At 55.9% G+C, this 20,322-nt stretch overlaps 5 protein-coding genes across 5 annotated transcripts; 3 read left to right on the top strand and 2 right to left on the bottom strand.

The window, feature by feature from the left end:
• Positions 1 to 825: 825 nt before the first annotated feature.
• Positions 826 to 3,481, top strand: EsH8_I_000496 (capsule biosynthesis phosphatase; the record flags this gene model as incomplete). Its single annotated transcript, XM_083267909.1, has 4 exons — positions 826 to 1,164; positions 1,253 to 1,446; positions 1,523 to 1,985; positions 2,075 to 3,481. The coding sequence occupies 4 exons, from the start codon at positions 826 to 828 to the stop codon at positions 3,479 to 3,481; spliced, it is 2,403 nt and encodes an 800-aa protein (XP_083118347.1).
• Positions 3,482 to 4,910: 1,429 nt separating this feature from the next.
• Positions 4,911 to 7,971, bottom strand: EsH8_I_000495 (Piwi domain-containing protein; the record flags this gene model as incomplete). The annotated part of the gene is made up of 2 exons (XM_083267908.1): positions 4,911 to 7,398; positions 7,448 to 7,971. 2 exons carry the CDS (start codon positions 7,969 to 7,971, stop codon positions 4,911 to 4,913), a joined length of 3,012 nt encoding a protein of 1,003 aa, XP_083118346.1.
• A 2,743-nt stretch (positions 7,972 to 10,714) lies between these two features.
• Positions 10,715 to 14,112, bottom strand: EsH8_I_000494 (cleavage polyadenylation factor subunit RNA14; the record flags this gene model as incomplete). Its single annotated transcript, XM_083267907.1, has 5 exons — positions 10,715 to 10,743; positions 11,101 to 11,790; positions 11,843 to 12,860; positions 12,915 to 13,346; positions 13,399 to 14,112. The coding sequence occupies 5 exons, from the start codon at positions 14,110 to 14,112 to the stop codon at positions 10,715 to 10,717; spliced, it is 2,883 nt and encodes a 960-aa protein (XP_083118345.1).
• Positions 14,113 to 15,424: 1,312 nt separating this feature from the next.
• On the top strand, positions 15,425 to 16,434 carry EsH8_I_000493 (nucleosome assembly factor ASF1; the record flags this gene model as incomplete). Its single annotated transcript, XM_083267906.1, has 4 exons — positions 15,425 to 15,533; positions 15,595 to 15,634; positions 15,691 to 15,999; positions 16,059 to 16,434. 4 exons carry the CDS (start codon positions 15,425 to 15,427, stop codon positions 16,432 to 16,434), a joined length of 834 nt encoding a protein of 277 aa, XP_083118344.1.
• A 1,292-nt stretch (positions 16,435 to 17,726) lies between these two features.
• On the top strand, positions 17,727 to 20,166 carry EsH8_I_000492 (cora-like Mg2+ transporter protein-domain-containing protein; the record flags this gene model as incomplete). Its single annotated transcript, XM_083267905.1, has 2 exons — positions 17,727 to 19,586; positions 19,699 to 20,166. The coding sequence occupies 2 exons, from the start codon at positions 17,727 to 17,729 to the stop codon at positions 20,164 to 20,166; spliced, it is 2,328 nt and encodes a 775-aa protein (XP_083118343.1).
• Positions 20,167 to 20,322: the final 156 nt, after the last annotated feature.

The following is a 20,322-nucleotide window of genomic DNA, read 5'->3' as shown; positions in this document are numbered from 1 at the left end:
AAGGGGGGGAAACAAGAAGAAAGGGCCCCTGAGGGAGCGAACCCCTTTATCCTTGTTTCCTTCTACGCCTGCGCAACAAGCGGAGGCAAGGGGAGGAGGGGCAGTAGTGCGTATCCTCCGTAGTGCACAGCGAGCGCCGAGGACAGGGAGGGGAAGGGAGTGGAGGGGCGTGTCGGTCCCCTGATGGGGGTCTTTGGGGGCCGCGGCCGCCTGCATCGCATCTGTTGCAGTTGGAGAAAATTAAAATAGCTAAGCCGACTTTCGCCTGAAAGAAGACCCGAACTTTTTTTTTTTTTTTTTTTTTTTTTTTTTGCACCCTCCCCGGTTTACGATGGTACGTTGGCGACATCGCGCATGCCTGCTGTAGCTGTTGGTGCCGGGATACGGATACCCTTACCACCATACCTTACCGTATACGTACCTTGCTGAAGAGGGGGACACCTATCCCCATCGCTGGGCGGCCTTTTCTGTTCAGCCCTTCCGCTTCGCAATTCCTTCCTTTGGCATCCCTCATTTTTTTTTACCCTCTCTCCCTGGTCTTTGAGTGCCGGGTTGGAAACTGTAGATTTCGCATACTGCTTTCCTCAAACACTCGCTGGAAGCGCATGTAGTCTTGTTTCTCGGTTGTGGTGCTGTAGTCTCACCGCCACGCTTCCCCCAAAAGCTTCAAGACATTCCCATTGTTCGCGACAAACCGTTGCTTCCCGCACCCTCGGGTCTCGCGACTCTTTTGCCAATATCATTCCACAGCTCCCTCGTTGCAGCCGGCCATTTCCCGCGCCCGTCCACAGACACATCAGCCGCTGACCGCTCCCCCACGACACAATGGCCCCTCCAGCAAAGGCAGCCGCCAACGGCGCTGCTGCCAACGGCACCCTCGACTACGAGCCCATCAATGTCATTATCCCCATTGGCGGCATCGGTTCCCGCTTCGCAAAGGAGGGCTACCGGTACCCGAAGCCCCTGATCAACATCGTCGGCCGGCCCATGCTGCTGTGGCTGATCGACAACCTGAGCCTCAAGCCCGGCGACACCCTGTGGATGGCCATCAACGAGGAGGTCGACGACGAGTTCAGAATCGGCCAGCTCGTCAGCAAGACCTTCTCCAAGATCGACTTCAGGCTGCTGCGGTTGCGGCACCAGACCAAGGGCGCCAGCGAGACGGTAAGTTCGCGCCCCGTTCGCCAATGGAGGGGCAGGGCCGAGCAAGATGAGGGGAGCGCATCGCTAACACGCATTCCCACCCCTGCAGCTCTACATCGTCACACAGAGCATGACCAAGAAGCACCTCGAGCGCAAGACCGTCTCTCTTGACTGCGACACCATCTACTGGGCCGATGTCCTCCAGGACATCCGCAACATGCCCAAGGGCCACGGCGGCTGCTTCTACTTCCCCGACGTCGGCGACAAGCCCATCTTCTCTTACATCAAGACGGAACCTACCAAGTAAGTGGTCGCCTGGGAGCGCCGGCGCCACGCCGCGCAGCACCTCAGGAACATGTCTAACAGAGCACTACCGCAGGGACGGCTTGGAGCGCATCGTCGACATCCAGGAGAAGAAGGCCATTTCCAACAAGGCGAACACGGGCGCATACGTTTTCCCGTCCGCCGGCCAGCTCAAGTCATGGGCCGCCGAGAACCTCGACATGAAGAGGCCCGACGGCTCCGAGGTCGGCGAGTACTACACCTCGCAGATGATTGCCCTCATGATCCAGAACGGCGTTCCCTACCTGGGCATGCCCGTCAGCACCAAGGACTTCAGCGTCGTCGGTACGCCCGAGCAGCTGCAGGACCTCCTGAAGCTCCTCAAGACCGATACCTCCAACCTCCCCATCAAGCTGAAGAAGCGCCGCTTCTGCTTCGACCTCGACATGACCTTGGTCGGCGTGCCCGCCATTGCCGGAGACTACTCGACCTGCCCTCCCATTGAGAAGAACATCCGCCTGGTGCAGCAGCTGTACAACGCGGGTCACTACATCATCATTGTAAGTCTGAATCCGGACACTCTTGGCAGCCTGGGGACCAACTTCGGTCCGCGGCGCGTCTGGGTACAGTTCGCTAATTTGGACAACAGCAAACCGCTCGTCGCATGCGGACACATCACGGAAACCTGGGTTCCGTCCTCGCGGACGTGGGCCCGGTGACCTTTGCCCAGCTGGCCAAGTATGAGATCCCCTACCACGACATCCACTTCGGCAAGCCCTACGCCGACGTCTACGTCGACGACCTGGCGGTCAATGCCAACCTGGATACTATGCGGGAGATCGGCTGGCTTCTGGACGAGCACGACCCGGCTGCGCTGATCGGGCACGAGGCCGGCACCGCTGAGGAGGCGAAGAAGGCCGGCATGATCGCCGCGCGCGACTTCAACACCATCCAGATCATCGGCGACAAGGTGATCAAGTCGAGCAAGTCGGAGAACATCCTCGGCGAGCTCTTCTTCTACTCCCACCTGCCCGCCGAGATCGCCCACATCTTCCCCACTGTCTTCAACGTCGACTACATCCCCGACACCACCACCTACAACATCACCATGGAGAACCGCCGCGGCCTGACCTTCTCCCACCTGCTGGTCGGTCGCTCCATCACCAAGGGCCGTCTCATCTCGCTCCTCAAGGCCCTCCACTCCGTCCACACCACGGCCAGCACCGACAAGGCCACCCTCAACATCCCCGACGCCCTGGAGAAGAAGTTCGAGGAGCACTCCCTCGCGCGGGCGAACCACCGCGTGAACATCTACGCAAACTACGGCTCCAAGCTGCGCAGCCGCTACTACCAGTACCAGGAGAAGTACGACGCGCTGGGGCCCCTCGCCGCCTCCCTCTTTGCCCGCATCAACGAGTTCCTCGACACCTACGAGGCCGAGGAGAAGGGCGTGCACGCGCAGGTCATCCACGGCGACCCCGTCTTCAGCAACGCCATCCTCTCCAAGGACGAGAAGCTCGTCAGCTTCATCGACGTGCGCTGCCAGCTCGAGAACACCCTGACGCCCGAGGGCGACATCCACTACGACCTCGGCAAGGTCCTCCAGTCCCTCTGCGGCTACGACCACATCCTCTTCATGAGCGCAAACAACCACGACCTGCGTGGCGCCCTCGACAACAACCAGCCCCTGCTCGACGAGGCAGACTCGGACCTCCTCACCAGCCTGCAGGAGCACTTCTTCACCTTCCTCGAGGAGACGTACTCTGTGCGCCTGCACCGCAAGACCCTCTTCCGCATCACCGCCTCGCTGTTCTTCAGCCTCATCCCCCTGCACCGGCCCGAGCTCGGCGCCGTCTTCCTGCGCATGTGCAAGGAGACGCTCGACAAGGCGAGCAACATCAACTACGGCCCCGGCGCGCGCTCCACCGCCGGCGTGACGCTCAGCCGCCGCGCGAGCTCCAACTTTGGCTCCGAGGAGAAGGCGCGCGAGATGCCCGTTGCTTCAGGCAAGGGCGAGAGCCTCGCCATCCCCAACGTCGTCGTCACAGCCAAATAGGCGACGGCCGACGGCGTGGCGGAATGCGACAAGCCGGGATGCTGGTTCCCGGGTCATAATGTGCCGAAGTGCTGACCCCGGGGTGGGCTGGCACGGGTGGAGTTGCGTTGATGTCATGGCCCGGGTGGGGCGGAGGGGGACAGAGCTCGGGAAGAAAGCGGAGAGCTTGTGTGGGGTCCGGGCCCATCCACCGTCCATCCCTCCTCCATCCACCATGATACCAACCAACTCTCGCGGCGGGAAGGGATCATTTGATTTTGTTTGCGTGCGTTTGGAAAATGGAGCGTCTTCGGGTGTTTCACTGTGGGAGGGGGAGGTAAAGGTGGGAGAGGGAAGGGTTGACTTTCAATGTTTCCACTGTGAAGTCTACGAGCATCATGTACAACTATACCAAGAACTTATATTCAAAAGGAGTTTTTTTTACGAGTTCCAATCCGGCCTGGCCTGTTCCCCTTTCCCTTTGACTTTATGTGACCCGTATGTGTCCTCCCCCCTCCGACCGCAACATGTCTGTCTATTTTCGTCCGTCCGAAGAGTGTCGATGACGTCCACCTCCCCTCTCATTAGGCACAACAGCAAAAGTAGAACGAACTTGCCCGCAGAATTTCACAGCGGCATCCCAAGGTGTGGTGAGTTTTTTTCGTTTTACATCTTATCCCTCTCCCCCAACCTTGCGCCCGCACCAGCCATCTGTCCATTCACGTGCGATGAACCCAGCCCAAGCCGTCGCCGGAACAAGGACGATTTTGGGAGTCGCAGGGCGGTGGGTCGTCGTCGGTCAGGGCGCAACGGAACCCGACTCGTCGTTCTCAAGGAAGCCATGTCGAGAAAGGGTGGGGAGGAGGGGGTGCTGCTCCCTTCATCATCGACCAAACCCCAAACGGTTTCGCCAATCTATTCTGGTCCTTCTACACTAAATTTACTTCGCCCTTCTCTCGTGTTAAGCGTTCCGATTTGCTTTGGCATTTCGCTCTTGACGTTTTATCTCACCTCTATTGGTGTTGGTGAACAATAAAGCTTTAGATTACGGCGGCGTATTGCCATTGAACTCGTGATAAACTCGCAAGGCCATAGGGTCATCGTATCACAGGTGGCATATGCGAAGAAAGTCGAGAAAAGGCAACGTTCACTATCAAATTAAAAAGATGCCACGGCCACCTGCTCACCCAAGCACTGCCGTAGCTACCATTTCCACTGATTGAGGCCCATCCCACGGACAAACCCGGAACTAGTAAACCGATCCTCCCTGTGATGCCGCCACCCTGTACGTTCAGCGAATAGGCAACGATATTAATATATCGATGCTTTCCTTCGCCGTCTCTCGCGATAATTCTCCATCGCCTTTCATTGCCTCTGTCGTAACCATAGTTCTCTCAACATCTTCTTAGACCCCCTCCTCACCTATCACCCAGCCAGACTCCCTGTCTAGCTAGATATACCACATGGTTCCCTTGAACATCTCGGTGCTCTGAGGATCCGCGTCGCCGCCCTGGCCGCCCAATGGAAGAAGTGGCAAAGCCTCGGTCGGTCGCTCAGATTCGAACATGCTCTGGCCTCGGGCGCCGAACTCGTCCGCCAATTCCGCCGCTTTGGGGCCGGACCGGAATCCTTGAGAAGTGGCGATATTCTCGTGGGCACGGGCACGGCCGCAGGCAAGATCGGCATAGTAGATGGCGGGATGGAGGGAAACAGGGGTGGTAGAGCGAGCGTACTGGTAGCATTGGCCGTAAATCATACGCTGAAGGTCATTTGGGCTCATCTTGGCCTCGTCCATCAGGACCGTGTAGTGTACGGGGCGGGCGGTGCCCTGGATAGCGACGTGCGAGCAGAGGTAGAAGTCCCACCAGAAGGGGTGACAGACCTCCTTCTCAAGGAGGGTTCCAGGCAGTGGGTTGCCGTTCTTGTCACCAGCCTGGGGAAAGAACCGGATGTGATGGCGCTTGGTCGCCACAATAACAGTGAACTTAGGCTGTTTGGCGTTGGGGTACCTGTCCCTGAACATTGTCTTCATTGTTCCAATCTCGTACTGTAGAACCTGCGCGAACTGGCCCTCAGAAACACCATCGCGGAAGTAGATGATGTGAGGGGGCGGCGCCGGATGGTTCATACGCTTGTGCCAAATAGGCATAAGCCTGGCAAGAAAGTTGCGAACGTTGAGTGGGGAGAGCATCTCAACGCGGTACCCGTTGGTATCTACAGCCGCAGAGTAGAATGTAGCATCTTGGTCCATTGACATAGTCATGGAGGCCATTGAAGGGGCTTCAATACCAGGGGTCGAATGTGAAACGTCGACACCAATCATCATTGTGACCTCCTTGAAGAAGGCAGGGGCCTTGGTGTTAGGTCCAGAAGGGTGAGGAATTCGGCATGTAATGCCCCCAAGCTTAGCATTCACCTTCATGGCCACGTTCGAGTGATACTGACCCTGGTTCTTCTCCACGTGGCGTGAAAGAACGCACTGAGTAAGGAGGCCAAAACGGCAGTCGCCCGACTTCTTGATGCGCTCATAGGAGCCGACATTGTTGAACCGCAGCACGCAAAATAGCAGTTGAGGCGTTATGCCCGTCTTGGCCTTAATCTGCTGGTATGCCTTGGCGACGGCATCAGCCACGTTAGTGTTTCTCATCTCACTGTCAATAATGACAGCATCTTTCTCGATCTTGCCTCCATGTCCTGTATAAGTTTGCTTGAACGACTGTGCAAAGTTCTGAGCAGCCGACTTAGTGGTTGAGTTTTCTAGAATCAGAACACCCCATGAGCGGAGGGGCTGGCGGTTGCCAACCCAGAACTTCTTGCCTCGTAAATCCCAACGACCAGAAAACATAGGGCTGGTGACGTTGTTGGCAAACTGGATCTTAGGGGGCTCCAGCAAGCTTCCCGTCGTCTTCGCCATCTGGTCCTCAAAGACAATGCCATACTGCCGAAGGTATGGATCTTCTTTCCATGCGAGCTGATTCTTCGCATCAATGATTTCAGCCTTACGCTGGTTAGGTCGGTTGACGGCAGCCTTTATCATGGCGGAAGTCTGGTCGGGGTCCAACTTGAACATGTATCGCTGCATAGACTTGATAATGCAGACCTCCATAGGAAAGAAGCCAGACCTCGCCGTTTCCACCATTGGCCAGTTACCAAGCTGAACCGTGTATCCATACGTCTTCTGAAAGTACTGGGTCACAGTCATCTCCTCGCCGTTGTTTGTAAACCGGATGTTGTCTGCCGTGGCACCCTTCTCGCCATATTGCTGGCCGAAGGCAAAAGCTTTAATGCCGTAAGTTTTATCCCAACTCTCCTTACCACGGTGCTTTGGGCTGAAGATAAGTTTTGACAACTTTCGTAGGTGCTTGAAGGCGTCTGACATGGCGAAGATTGTTCTGCCCCTCTCAGTGACCCGGACTGGCTTCAGGGCGTTGGCAAGATCAGCCGGCTGAAGCCCCCGATACTTCTTGTCACAAGTGGCTAGAAATTCCCTGAAAACGAAGTGTAGAGGCAAGTTACCTTTCCAAAAGGCAGTGTTGGCAACGTCAACATTAAGGCCTAAGCCACGACCGACGTTGTTGATGACCGACTGGTTCATGCGGATCGAAGAGTAGACCCCCTTGACGACCTCCAAGCAGGCACCAAGCTCCATACTCTTCTTTGTGCGCTCGTTATAGAAGTTTCGCTTGATCGACAAGAGCCGTTGGCTTGGATACTCACGGACCAAGTGGTCAAGGAAATTCATGCACTCAAGGACGGAATTATCCCAGTCCATTTTGCCAGTTAGATAAGCCTCGAGAGCCGCCAAATTGATCGTCGTCGTTTGCTTAATAGTAAAGAAGAACGTGTTGTCACGAGGCTTGCCACCTTTCTGGGGCGGCTTGCCGTCATCGAGATCAATGTTCAGACGCTCCTCGCCACGATTGATTGGGGCAGGAGCCCTGTACAAAGTCAGCAAGAGCTAGAATACTGTAGTCGTCAATTACTTACCAGGCGAGTCTGCGTCCGTCGCAGATCCAGAGACACTTGTATTTTTTCAGCATGTTCTGAACGGACGGGTGCGCCCAGCACTTCTTGAAGACGACGTTGTACTTCAGGGGGGCTGGGGTGATGGTGACGTCGTATTGATAGATCGTCATGCTGTCATTCCACTGCTTCACCCGGAACTGGTTCACCTCCAAGTTGACTGGCTTTCCAACGGTATTGAAGCCCGGTCGCCTGATAAACGGGGTCTCGCCCGCATTGAGAAATGACTCGGCAGGTAAGTCGATCCGGGAATTGATATGGTCCTTCGCAGGACGGCTCTCAGGCTTGGCTGGATCGTATCCCATGGAGGGTCCGAAGGGATTCTTCTGGGCCGATTGAGATCCGGAACGGGATCTACCGGGGCTGGCAGGACCCCGGGAGGATGAACGACCAGGAGATCCACCCTGCGAGCCGGATCGACCATCAGTGGAACCATCCATGTTGATAGCTGCACCGCGAGTCCGCTTGTAATGGCCGGAGTAAGACATCCTGCTGTTTGGTTGACGGCTTGCTTTTTGTGAAAAAGGTAGTCAGTTGCTGCGGAGGAAAAGAAAAGACTCCTAAGTGAATCGAAGCATGGAAGATGGTAAGTGATGTGTGTGACTGAAAAGTGACGACTGGGAAAGCTTCGGTAGAAGGCGGTGATGAATTGGGGGAGATATGAGATACTGGTTCAGCGACGGAGAGAAGGAAGTAAAGCACTGGGAATATTGCAACAGGCGCGACTCGCAACTGATATTGGCTGATAGTGGCAACTTTGCTTAAAACTTGTTGTTGGGTTTTCGTGATGAATAGAGCAAGATATGAATGTGTAGGATTAGGGGAAGTGACGCTTGAAGAAAGCCAGGCTGGCTGTATGATGGAGAGGGTTGATGTTGAGATTCGGTTGAGGTTTAACGTGAAGATAGAGTGACCGAGAGGAATATTCTGATCGAGCTTGCCTTAATAGGCCAAGCATGCAGATTGAGGAGAAGGGAGGTCTGAGGAAACGGGGCTGGAAAGTTCGCGGAGAGGGAATATCGCAATGTTCAAGCTCACCTTGGGCGGCAGGTTGAGACCGATGTTGAAGTAATCTTGTGTTACTGTTGAAGGATTAGTCTGAGTATGTGTGGGTGATGTTGGTTGATGTTGAACTGTTGTGTTGAATAATAGGTAACGGGTCGAAGGGTTGAAATGGAAGTGGAAGTGGAAGAGACTGGATTGGAGGCGGAGGTCTTTTTGTAAGAAAGGGTCCGAATTCGATGAAACGGAAGGAGGAAGGGAATGAACGAGAAGGAACCGTGGAATGAAATACTCACCTTGGAAAAGTCCAGTGACTTTGCTGATTGGGATTGCTGGTGGGAATTAGCGCTTTGTAGAAGGGCAGATGTGAAAGGAGAGAGAGTCTTGTATGTGTGGGGACGAGGGCGATATGGGAGGTTGAATGGATTGATTCAGAATGAGTTGGCTTGGTCCAGGCCGGATTAAGCTTCTGTGGTAGTGTGTAAAGTAGAAGAGTACGGCCAGCTTATGGTTGGAGGGAGGAAAGGGTTTTGTAGGGTGGGTGGGTGGATGAAGGAAAGCCTCTGCCTTGGAAGGAAAAGAAATGTGGAAGGCGCGGGTAGGCGCAACTGTAACGACAAGAGGAAGGAACTGGGCCAGGCTTAGCTTGCCGTAGTTCAACGGTTCTGGAAATTGCAGGCGTTTGGATATGAGGAATGCGTATTTGTGTGGGATAATTATTCGGTGTAGATGGGCGCTCAAGTACGAGTGGTTTGCATGTGTGTTTGTGTCATGGGGTTGAGAAGTGCGGCAATGGATGGTTAAATGTAAAGGCCTACCTTGGAGTTGCTTGGTTGAAGTTCTTCTGTGCTGGTTGTGGATTTGGATTGGAAGGAAAAGAAGTTGATGTTGAAAAGGGGGGGGGGGGGGGTGAGCAGGTTTATGTAAGGCTGGACGATGTGATAATGAAGCTGGGAAGGAACCGAAGGAGACGGACAGGGAAAGAGTCTATCACTGGCTGTTCAAATGCCAAACAGAAGGACTGTTTAATTGCCGTTCCAAGTAAATGGGCTAGATAGAAATGTTGGCGATGATGTACTCGATGTTGTCGTTGGTATTGGTGTATGCTGGCAAGACCCCGTCGAGAGGAGAGTCAGAATAAGATCCGCTGCATGGGAAAGCAGGCACGTCCTGGGGTCACTTGGATATGGGAGTCAAATAAGATCTCGCAAATCAATCATGGCTTCATGAACGTCAATATCACAGGATTCGATGTTGATCTGCTCAACTACTGTTTTGCCGCTAAATGTTTTTGGATATACCGCTATATCAGGCGTTTCATGGCTGGCCGGTTTGAACTGTGCGGCAGCATACGAGGTTGCTGTGGTTTCCTCTACATGCTTCTATCCCTATGCCGCTGAAATCCACGCGCAAAGTTTACCGTGTGATGGTCAAAACCCGAGTGAATCAACGGGGCAAATCTTGGTCGGGGGGGGGGGGGCTTGCCAGATCATCTCTGCCGCGCCTGTCGGCTTGGCCCCCTCTGTGGCAGCCACAGGGATACTCTCCCAACAGTGCCCTGACCATCAAGTAGCCAAAAGCTGTATGAGATGCTCAAGACTCAGCAGCTTGTCCATGACAGCAAGAAGCCTGTGATGTTATACAGCTGCCAGGTTCTTCCTTATCTACATGGACGGTTCAAATGTCACAAGACACAGAGAAATAGCTAAACATCACGAAGTGCACAATACGGATTTTGGCCACGAAATATTGGGTTCATCTACTCAAGCTGCTGGCTAACCGCGAGCAGCGCTATGTTTGCAATTCATCCGTTCTTTCACCCATCCTCCGAAATATTTTCATTTAGCCAACGGGTGCAATTCTGCAGTCACCCGAATGGCGTATGCTTTTTGACGATGTGAGTATCCGTCGCCTTGAACGCCCCATCGATGCGGAACCCCTAACTTTTTATATTATACAGAACACTGAAGTCGGCTTGCGATTCTGGTCTCTAAGAGACGGACGCAAGCGGTAGCCCCCCCCTGAAACCAACAACGCAAACGAGGAATATCTCGATGGAGGATAGAATAACGGGCGAGGATATGGCGCTGGAGATTTCGAGTCCGAGCGATATGTATAGGGGTATGGAGGCAGGCGCCTCGCTCAGTGACCCATTCAAACCATGCCGTCCTTGGACAACAAAGGTACACGAGACGACTGCATAACGTTTTCGCGCATCAAATTTCGTATTTAATTCCAACCCCTTCGAAAACCGGCCCCTGAATCCATTTGTCAGCTCCAAGATCAATACTGATATCTGCCATGTGGTTGCGCCGGCGCTTGGCCGTAGCCAGCGGGTGGTTGCGGTGCCCAGCCGATATTTCCATCATAGGAGACAGCCGCTGGTGGATACTGTCCCTGCTGAGGCGCATCCTGTCGGTATGCAGCAGGTTGAGTAGATCCACCACTGGAATCAGGTCGGAGGGGAGAGTTTCTGTAGCCAGATGATGCTAGCCGGCGTCCGGCGCCGTCAAATGGACTCAGAGCTCTTTGCGGCGAGTTCCGCCCACCACCATACGATCCGTAGCCAGCATGGTCACCAGAGGCCTGCCGGCCATGGGAAGGGGGTTGCATACCGTTATTTTGCCGAGCGCTATTCTCTTGCTGAGCTTTCCAAGCGCTGTAGTCCGGCACGGGTGTGTCTCTGATAAGACTGACGAGGTTGGGGGCGTTGAGACGGAAGGCACCAGGCGAGAGGGCATACACGTGAGCCTGGGGTAGGATGCCTAGCAAAAAGGTGATGTCTCGGGAAAGGGGTGCCCCTTGGTTCCGTCTCTGTTGGTCAAGACGACGGCCTGCGGCACCCTTGAGAGGCGATTCCCCTCGTGCAAGCTTCCGCGGCCTGTTGAGTTCCTCGAAATCATCGCCCCCAAATGGCCGTTTGGGAGAGTTCGTAACGTTCATATATTGAGGGCCTGGGCTGGCTGTCTGTCGGATCGGCGGCAGCATGGGGCTTTGCCGGACCGAAGTCGGCTGTTCAATGGCTGGGATCAGCATCTTCGGCCGCAGCTGCACAGCCGGCGAGATGATGAGCCGATAGGCGATTGGGTCAAAAGTTTCGACCGAGAAGCGGTTCGCGAACTGGGTGAGCTTGGGGTCCGTCGGCCAAACCTCCGTCATGCGTTTCTCCAGTTCGGCAATCGAAGAGAGTTCTCCAAACTGCGATTCGTACTTGTGGAAGTACGAGTAGAGCTGCTTGGCCTGGTCTCTTTTCTCTTCTTTCTGGGTCAGGCGGTTGACGCAAGTCTCGAATACGACGCGAGCATCTGCAGCGGGGGGTTAGCTTGAGATGGGGTAAGTTGGGGATTGGCGGCCTACTTGTCGTGTCACCCTTGGAGTGCAAGAACTTAAGGTACTCCAGCATGAAGCTGGCATCCTCGGGGAAAAGCTTGGCACCGCGATCAAAGATCTTGCCGCCTGCCGGGTCGTTGTAGATGAGAGCCTCCATCTTAGCGACCGCAATGTAGACATCGCTTGTAAGCTGGCCCCGCCCCCGAGCCTCGATAAATACCTGCCTAAGGCCTGAATTGGTGTTGCCCTTGCCTTGTGTCCTCCGTGCGGCCCGGCAAAGCGCAATCCAAACAAAGGAGATGGTGCGCTTGAGCATGTCTGTTTGTACTGAAAAGCCTTGCTTGACGGCCTTGATATGATTCTCCTTTCCAATATCGGCGGGATGCGGGTTGTCACCGTCAATTTCATCGTCGTTGCGTTCGATCGAGTTCTTGATACTCGGATCGAGGGCAGCGGCTTCCTCGATCTTGCGAACCTCCTTCTCCTCCCGCTCCTTGAGTTTCTTAGACATTGCGTACAATGTGTCTAGGACACGGCTGTATGGTTCCCGGATCGCCTTCGCGCGAGCAGTCTTGCTCGCTTCGTCGTCCCCAGCGGGGTATGTCATCTCCACACGGTCCCCATGCTTCAAAGCCAGCAAAACGCTCTCGGGGTTGGCTTCGATACCATCCGTCAGGAAAGTAAGACCCAGCTCCTTGCCGTCCTTGGCGATGTTGTTGGCAAAGCACCACTCGGCCGCATCCACCCACATCTCGGGCCAGAATCGAAGGGCCATCAATGCTTGCTTGTAGCAATACAGCACGCGGCCTTTGTATGCTTCAGGCTCATCATCCAGAAGGACTAGCGGATCCTCCTTTTCCCACTGAATCCACTTCTTCCAGATGTCAACCTGCTCCAGAAACTCTTGGTCGCCGTCGAAACCAGCAGCAGGGGGGAGTCTCGGAAGACAGGTGCGCTGAAGCCTAGGGATCAGGCGGTCGAGCTGCGAGTTTGCCGCCTTGGCTGTCATGTATGCAGGTGATCGCTTCTGAATAAATTGGCGGCCCTGGGAAATGTCAGCATCCATGTTTCTCAGTGAGAGTCAAAATTTTGAACTCACAGTAGTCTTATTGAGGCTCATCTCAAACTGGTCATAGTCCTTCCACAAGTCCGTGAGCGCGGACATTGGGACCGTGATGGCACGGTGATAGGCCTTGCGTAGCTGGTCCATCTTCTGCTGGTCTTGCCAACCACTACCTCCAACCTGACCCGGCCCGCTCTTGATGAACTGGATGTAGTCCTTCCACAGTTGACCCGAGTCTCGATCCGTGCCGACCGAACCGATCACGAAATCATAAGACATGCTCAGGATGCGGCGTGCTTCGCCATTAGGATCGTTGGTAAGATCATATCTTCTGCGGATGTAGTTGAGGTACACGGTCCAGAGCTTGACGTTGGGGACGATAACCAGGGATCGGTTGAAAAGTCCCTCGGCGTCCTGAAACCGGTTGGAGTCCAGCTCGAGCTGTGCCCACTCTGCCCAAATGTCGGCCTTGTACTATGTCAGCGGTAGGTCTCGGCAGTCACGAAAAGGCTAGACTCACAGCTTGAGGGAAGACTTGGACGAAGCGATCGTACACGGCGCGCAGCTCGTTCAGCCGGTCATTGCGACGATGTTCGGCAATCAAAGAGAGCCATGCATCCATATCGCCCCGCGGGTCCTCCTTCACGCGGTCCTCCAGAATACCAACGGTGTCATTTGGGTCTCTGCTGGGAACAGGCTGCACACTCTGAGGGGGCGGCACCTGCGTTGCACTGGGCGCTGCACTGGGCGCTCTCGCAGCAGCACCATTGTTCGGTTGCTCTGGAGTGGTGCCCGCTTGGCCCTGAACTGGGGTAGGTACATGAGGGGGAGGGGGTTGTTGTACGACGGGAGCTTGCGCAGCGGCAGCGCTAGAAGCAGGGGTTGGCGCATCCTCCTCATCGTCAGAGTCTCCCACTAGGAATCCTCCCTGTGTTTTGGGTTTGCCTGATTTCGGCTTGGTGGACGTGGACGTGATAGGGGTAGGGGTAGGAGTAGGGGTAGACGCGGCCGGGGGCTTGGACTCTGTGGTCTCTGGAACTGAGGTTATCGTGACCGACTCTGGGTCATATTCGCCAGCATCTTCTGAGTCACCATTCGCAGCTTGGGCAAGTGAGAAGGCAGGATCTTGACTTTGTTGGTCGCTATGCTGTATATCATTTGCTTCTCCATATCCCTCATCTCCCCAAGACGCACCCTCGAAGTGTTGGTCGTTCTGCGGGAGTTCGGAATCCATTGCGTCGAAGGGCTCGCACAACGTCAGTCGCGAGTCTCCGTAGCAAACACTAGTAGAGGCTATCAATCGATCGATTCGAGGCGCAACAAGACTGTGCAAGGTGGTGCTGGAGGCGATGGGCTACACCCGTTGTGTTAGCCGTGAGCAGATGGTTCGCCTGAAGCGCGATTGCGCTGCAGGTGCTGGGGGGAGGAGACGTGAGTCGGCTCGCGGGACGGTCAAAGGACGACGGAAAGGAAAGAATTCGAAAAGAAGAGGTCTGCTGCCGTGTGCTCTCGAAGGTCGATGATGGCTGCGGCGAGCGGCGAAGCTGATGTGGTTGACAATGAGGGCGACCGGACGCAAAAAGTGTGAGGCTGCAAGTTGGCGAAGTGAAAGATTGGAGCGTGAGCAACCGCCGAAATCAGGCTAGCGTGGGTTGGCGGTCACCTGGATAAACGTCGGGGATTTTAGTGTGGGGAGAGCTACCGATAAGATAAGATTAGAAAAGGTATCACTATCTGCCTGGCTTGGACTCTCCAGCAGCACCTACGCCGAGGCAACATTCTTGGTATGTATGTGCCTTACTACCTTATATTGGTGCAATGCTAAAAGGTTTTGGCTCTTATTGTCTAGCACTTTTGAGTTTATAGCTTTTTAGGGGCATTGTATTTGTCCAAGACGAGTTGCAGGGCATTGCAACGGAGAACCCCCAACAGCCAATAGCTGCGGATCCAATGAATAGCCTTGATCATGCCACTTGCTACAATTAGAACATTCGCCTTCGAATCTTTGGAGCAAAAATAAAAATTCAAGGTTGTGTGTGAGTTTTCGCTTGGCTTCAGCCTCCTTTTTAGTAGCTTTCAAGGCTTCTTTCGAAGGTGTCAAGCTACTCTCTATCAGTGAAGAATACCTATGTTAGATTGTAAGTCAATCGCCCAAGCACGCCAACAGCCACCCCTGGCAACGGAACATCCAACAGCACTGCTGCTGGAGTGAACTGACAGGCTGGCGCGACAGACGAAAGGAGCTAGCTCAAGGGGCGGGTACCACTCTACGCGAAATTCGCGGTCAGGAGGCCGCAGGCGCGTCCCACGTCCCACGTTCGTTGTCCCGTCGCAATTGAGGAGCCGAAGCGATCTTATTTCATCTCCCCCCTCTGCCCGCCCCAAAACAAGCCGACCTCCAAAACCCACCACCAAAACCCATCATTTCTGTCGGATTTAACAACTCGGCGCTCTCTCATTCTGTCTTCCTTCATTAAAGTCGCCCAGACTTAGTTTCTATCTCGCATCCTACCCTCGCAACCCGACAGGGCCGCCTACTTTTCACGATGTCTATTGTCTCGCTTCTGGGTGTTCAGGTTCTGAACAACCCCGCCAAGTTCACGGACAAGTACGAGTTCGAGATCACTTTCGAATGCTTGGAGTCCCTGGAGAAGGGTATGCGACGCTACACCACCATCTTCAATCCCTTCCTTACTGACAAGAAAATTTTGTTCAGATCTCGAGTGGAAGTTGACCTACGTTGGCTCGGCTACCAGGTTAGTCGAAGTGGATTTTTCACATACACCGCCATTCGCTAACTGTCAGGGAAAAGCGATCAATATGATCAGGAGCTTGACAGCCTCCTCGTCGGACCCGTCCCCGTCGGTGTCAACAAGTTCATCTTCGAGGCCGATGCGCCCAACACCTCCAGAATCCCCGATGCCGACATTCTGGGTGTCACTGTGATCCTCCTGACGTGTGCCTACGACGGCCGCGAGTTCGTCCGTGTCGGCTACTACGTCAACAACGAATACGATTCGGAGGAACTCAACGCGGAGCCCCCCGCTAAGCCCATCATTGAGCGAGTCAAGCGCAACGTCCTCGCCGAGAAGCCTCGTGTGACTCGTTTCGCCATCAAGTGGTACGTCATCACAGCGTTGAGGGGGGGAAGAGAAAATGGAGCTAACAACATGCCTCTAGGGACAACGATGCCTCTGCCCCCGCCGAGTTCCCGCCTGAGCAGCCCGAGGCTGATCTTGTCGCCGACGAGGAAGATTACGGCGCTGAGGAGCGCGAGGAGGAGGAGGCCGCCCTCGAGGTTGATGCCAATGGCGAGAAGCCTGCTGGAGAGGACGCCGAGATGGCTGGTGTCGAGGGCGGCGAGGGAGAGGCCGCCCCTGTTGACGAGGACGAGTTGTCGGATGACGGCAGTGTCGACATTGAGGGCGAGAGCGAGGACGAGATTGAGGAGGAAGAGGGCGAGGGCGAAGCTGCCGACGACGACGCCATGGACGTCGATAGTTCCGACAAGCCCGTCGGCTCTACAACCAAGCCCGCCGAGGTCGCTACGCACTAGGTGGCACATGTCGAGATTTTCTTTGAAGCTTTTGCCCATACCCCATTGTTTTGCCGGCCTAGGAAGGTATTCCACTAGAATATGCACAGGATGGCGGTTTACACGAAGAATACGACCTGGATGATGATTGCATATGGTACCTGAGCCATTCAGTATAGATGCGGCCCAAGGGACGTGGTCCCAGTAATTAGATGCAAATGATACATTTTTCTGTGGACATGGATGCGTTATCTGGTGACAAATGCTTCGGGACCACGGCTAATCTAGGTAGAGAAAGCTGGACGGAAATTCCGCTCGGTGAGTCAAAGGAAGGGCGAGCTGTTCAATTACCCCAGACGCATGCCAAGCTCCGCACGGCGAAGCAATGCTGCAGAATCTAGCGCGTTTGCTCGCATCATGGGGGTTGAGACATTTTCAAACGGTCGGCGGACTCTACGCGGCCCCATCAATAGCTGCCCCTCCCCCTCCCCCTCGTTTTCCTTGGCTCACACACCCGCAAGTTAAGTTGTTCCAGCTGAAGATGTGCCATCTGTCGGCACCGCCATTCACAACCGCCAAGGCAACCACCGAAGCAGGCTGAGCCGCGAAAAGCCGCCCGGTGACCGGCGCCGACAGCCCTACTTTCCTGCGATCGCTGCTGAACTCCGATCCTGCCCACCTCACCTTGCTTCACCTTGGCCGGACCCTGCCGGTTTCTGCGCCCCCCCTCTACCTAATGTGCTTCCAAATCCCCGTTGCCCTGCGTCACTCTCACACTTGCCAGCGTATACAGAGATGCGTACGGGAGGGTTAATGCACCCTTGCCTCCCCCTTCTGGCTAGTGGTCGAAAGCTTGGTTTCGGTGTTGCTCCGCCGGCAGTCGCATTTCCAAGGCCAAGAAGCCATTTTGGGACCGATGCTAGTACCATTTGGACTCATGCACACACACACACAAACACACACAAGCCCGTGGAAGCACATATGCCTCGCGACTATGATTCGGCGGCTCAGCCGCATTTGAAGCAGATCGATCTGGCGGTCGGTCACTGAGGTTGCCTAGGCTAATGCATGCAAGGCAACTGGTGCTCGCCGTGCTCGCCGAAGACTTGTTCCATTTACTCTGACCGTGTCGCCCTAGAATGTTGGAGCAGGCTGTGTAGGTGAATATAAAAGAGCGTTGTCCCAGGAACAGACCTCTATCTCATTTTTCTATTACATCTTCATCTGCAGGTTCACCCCATCCTAGTTGGTAGTTGTTGTTTGAGTTGTTTCGTCAGTATTGAAAATAGAGAGACTAGTAAAACACTACCGCCATGTCCACTCAGAGTCTCGACGAGCTGTTCAGAGCCGTCGAGGCAAGCCACGGACAATATCTTCGTAATCTGCGCACATTACTCGACTCTCTGCCCAGTGCCGAGAGAGAAAGAACAGACCCCCGAACGGCAAACATCCTGCAGCCGTCGCCGCTTCTGCGGCCATCCCACAGTCCCGTCCAGAGCCCCGTCCAAAGCCCGACGCTCTTATTCGATGCAACATTCCAATCTACCCTCCGTCGCGCCCGCCAATCAACCCTCTCCGAACCTATTGAGAAACGCCAGCTTCCACACGGAACTGAGAGGAAGCACGTTCCGGCCTCGATCCATTCAGAGCTAGATGTCGAGTATCTCCCCTTGCTGGACGTGCTAGGTCCCCGCGGCGGCGGCAGCTCTGACAGCAGCCTTGCGCTGGCTGCCTCCAAACCCATCGAGCGCGTCTCGTGGACCGACGGCCAGCTGCTCCGCCACCTAAAGCGCTTCAACTTCACCGGCGGCGCCGCCATCGCGCTTGCAGACGTGATTAAACGGCGGTCCGATATCGACGAGAGCCAAGACTTTGAGACCTTTGCCGCCTACGAAAACAAGGGCTACGTCAGCTCGACCTTTGAGCTGTACGATGTCGACAAGGGAGGATCACCCCGGCCCGTGGGCAAGCAGCCGGACCGCCGCACCCGAGACGCTGCCGCGGGCGCTGCCGCCGTCGCAGTCATATCCCCGAGCCAGATCGTGGATGCGCCAACGGTTTGGAACGCCCTCAAGGAAATACACGCCGACGGGCAGGCCGTGGGTCTCGTTACTATCCTACAAGAGCCTTCTGCGCTGATGCTCGGCGCTCTCCACATGACCATGTCTCCCTATTTTGACATGTCGGAGCTCCTCGACCACCTCATAACAGACCACGAGAACAAGGGCAAAACAACCGCCCATGTCCACCGCGCCTTTGCCAGGGACACGCCTCCCTCGAGCCTCCGCCAGCGCAGCTTCTTTTTCGTCTTCAAGTACTACACCGTCGTGGGCGAGGACCTCGAGCCCGCGCCCTTCCAAAAGTACGACAAACGCCCAGAAGAACGCCGCTCGCGGGACCACATCGACGTCTCGGAGTGCAGCTCCATCCTCGCCCTCTCCCTCTCCGGCCCCCCCAGGCAGTCCGTCAAGCAGACGCGCCGCCGCGAGGGCCCGCAGGAGGGGTTCCTCTTCGACACCTTCGCGCCCTGGCACCTGCTCTCGATCCAGTCCTTCCCGGACGACGAGCACACGCTCCGCGGCGGCGACGCCGAGGCGCACAAGAACTTCCCGTCGGGGCCCTACGCCTTCCTCGACGCCCTGGTGACGGAGTACCGCGACGCCACGAAGCGCAACGCGGCGCTCCACGCCCGCATCGCGAAGCTCATCACCCCGCCCACCGAGTTCATGTTCGACGTTCGCCTGCGCGACAAGCTGCTCTTCGAGGACAAGAACTTCACCTACATCCGCCGCTACTTCTGGGCCTACAACACCCTGGGCGTCATCAACGAGGGCCTGCGCGCCATGCTCGCCGCCTACCACGACAACTTCCCCGACGACTTCTGGGAGGGCCGGCACCCGACGCTCTGGCCGCACCCGGCGCCCGAGTCCGCCGAGGGGCGGTCGTACCGCGACAAGATGGCCGTGCTGCGGTCGGACCTGGAGCGCGCGTGCCGGGACCTGGAGACGGTGCACGGCAAGAACGCCGCCACGCGCAAGGAGATTGAGAATCTGCGCGACCAACTCTTCAGCGGCAGCTCCATCAAGGAGTCGCGGCGGGCCATCGAGCAGGGGGACAACATCAAGATCCTGACGCTGGCATCCATGGTGTTCCTCCCCCTGACTTTCGTAACCGTAAGCAAACCTCCCCCTCCCCCTCCTCACAGCCGCCGGCGCCGGCGCCGCGCGGCTCTCCTTTCTTGTGTCTTTTTTCAGAGTCTAACGCAAATCAACCACCGCGTCACAGTCCGTCTTTGGAATCACAGAGTTCACGATCCCCGCCGAGGACTGGCGCTTCCCCGTGACAATGGTCTGCGTCTGCGTCCCCTTCGTCGTCCTCCTCATCCTCCTGCAGACACGCGCGGGGTATTCGCTCGCGAAGCACGCCCTCGCGGCCCTCGCGTGGCCGTTCCGCTCCTTTGTCAACTCGGGCGCCGAGGAGCCGCTGTTCCCGCCGACCGCGAGCGTGCACGCGGCCGAGGTGAAGCCGCGGAGGAAGAGGCGGCTGACGAGCCGCCGGCCACCGGCGCCGCACGCCTCTCAGCCCAAGCAGCAGCAGCAGCAGCAGCAAGAGGGGCTAGACGCGGGTCAGCGGCCGTGGACTAGTTGGTCGCCGTGGTGGAGGAAGAGGAGAAGGAGGAGACGGAGGAGCAACATGTCGAAAGACGAGCGTGAAAGGGGTAAAGGTGACGATTCGGTGTTTGGGCAGGTTTGACACATGGGGTGGCGGGAGCGAGTACCTGGGTTCAAGTGCTTGGAGATATCAGCGGTTTTCAGCCTTGGGGACCGTTTCCCGCTCCCGTTCATTTGCGCCCGAGAAATGCATGGTATTACTGTTAAAAAAAAATGAAGATTATGATACCCACCTCTT

This window comes from Colletotrichum jinshuiense, chromosome 1 (genome assembly GCF_051148585.1).
Source record: "Colletotrichum jinshuiense chromosome 1, complete sequence".
NCBI lineage: Eukaryota > Fungi > Ascomycota > Sordariomycetes > Glomerellales > Glomerellaceae > Colletotrichum > Colletotrichum jinshuiense.
Note: the sequence above shows the minus strand (reverse complement) of the source record. Positions and strands in the feature narration are given on the sequence as shown.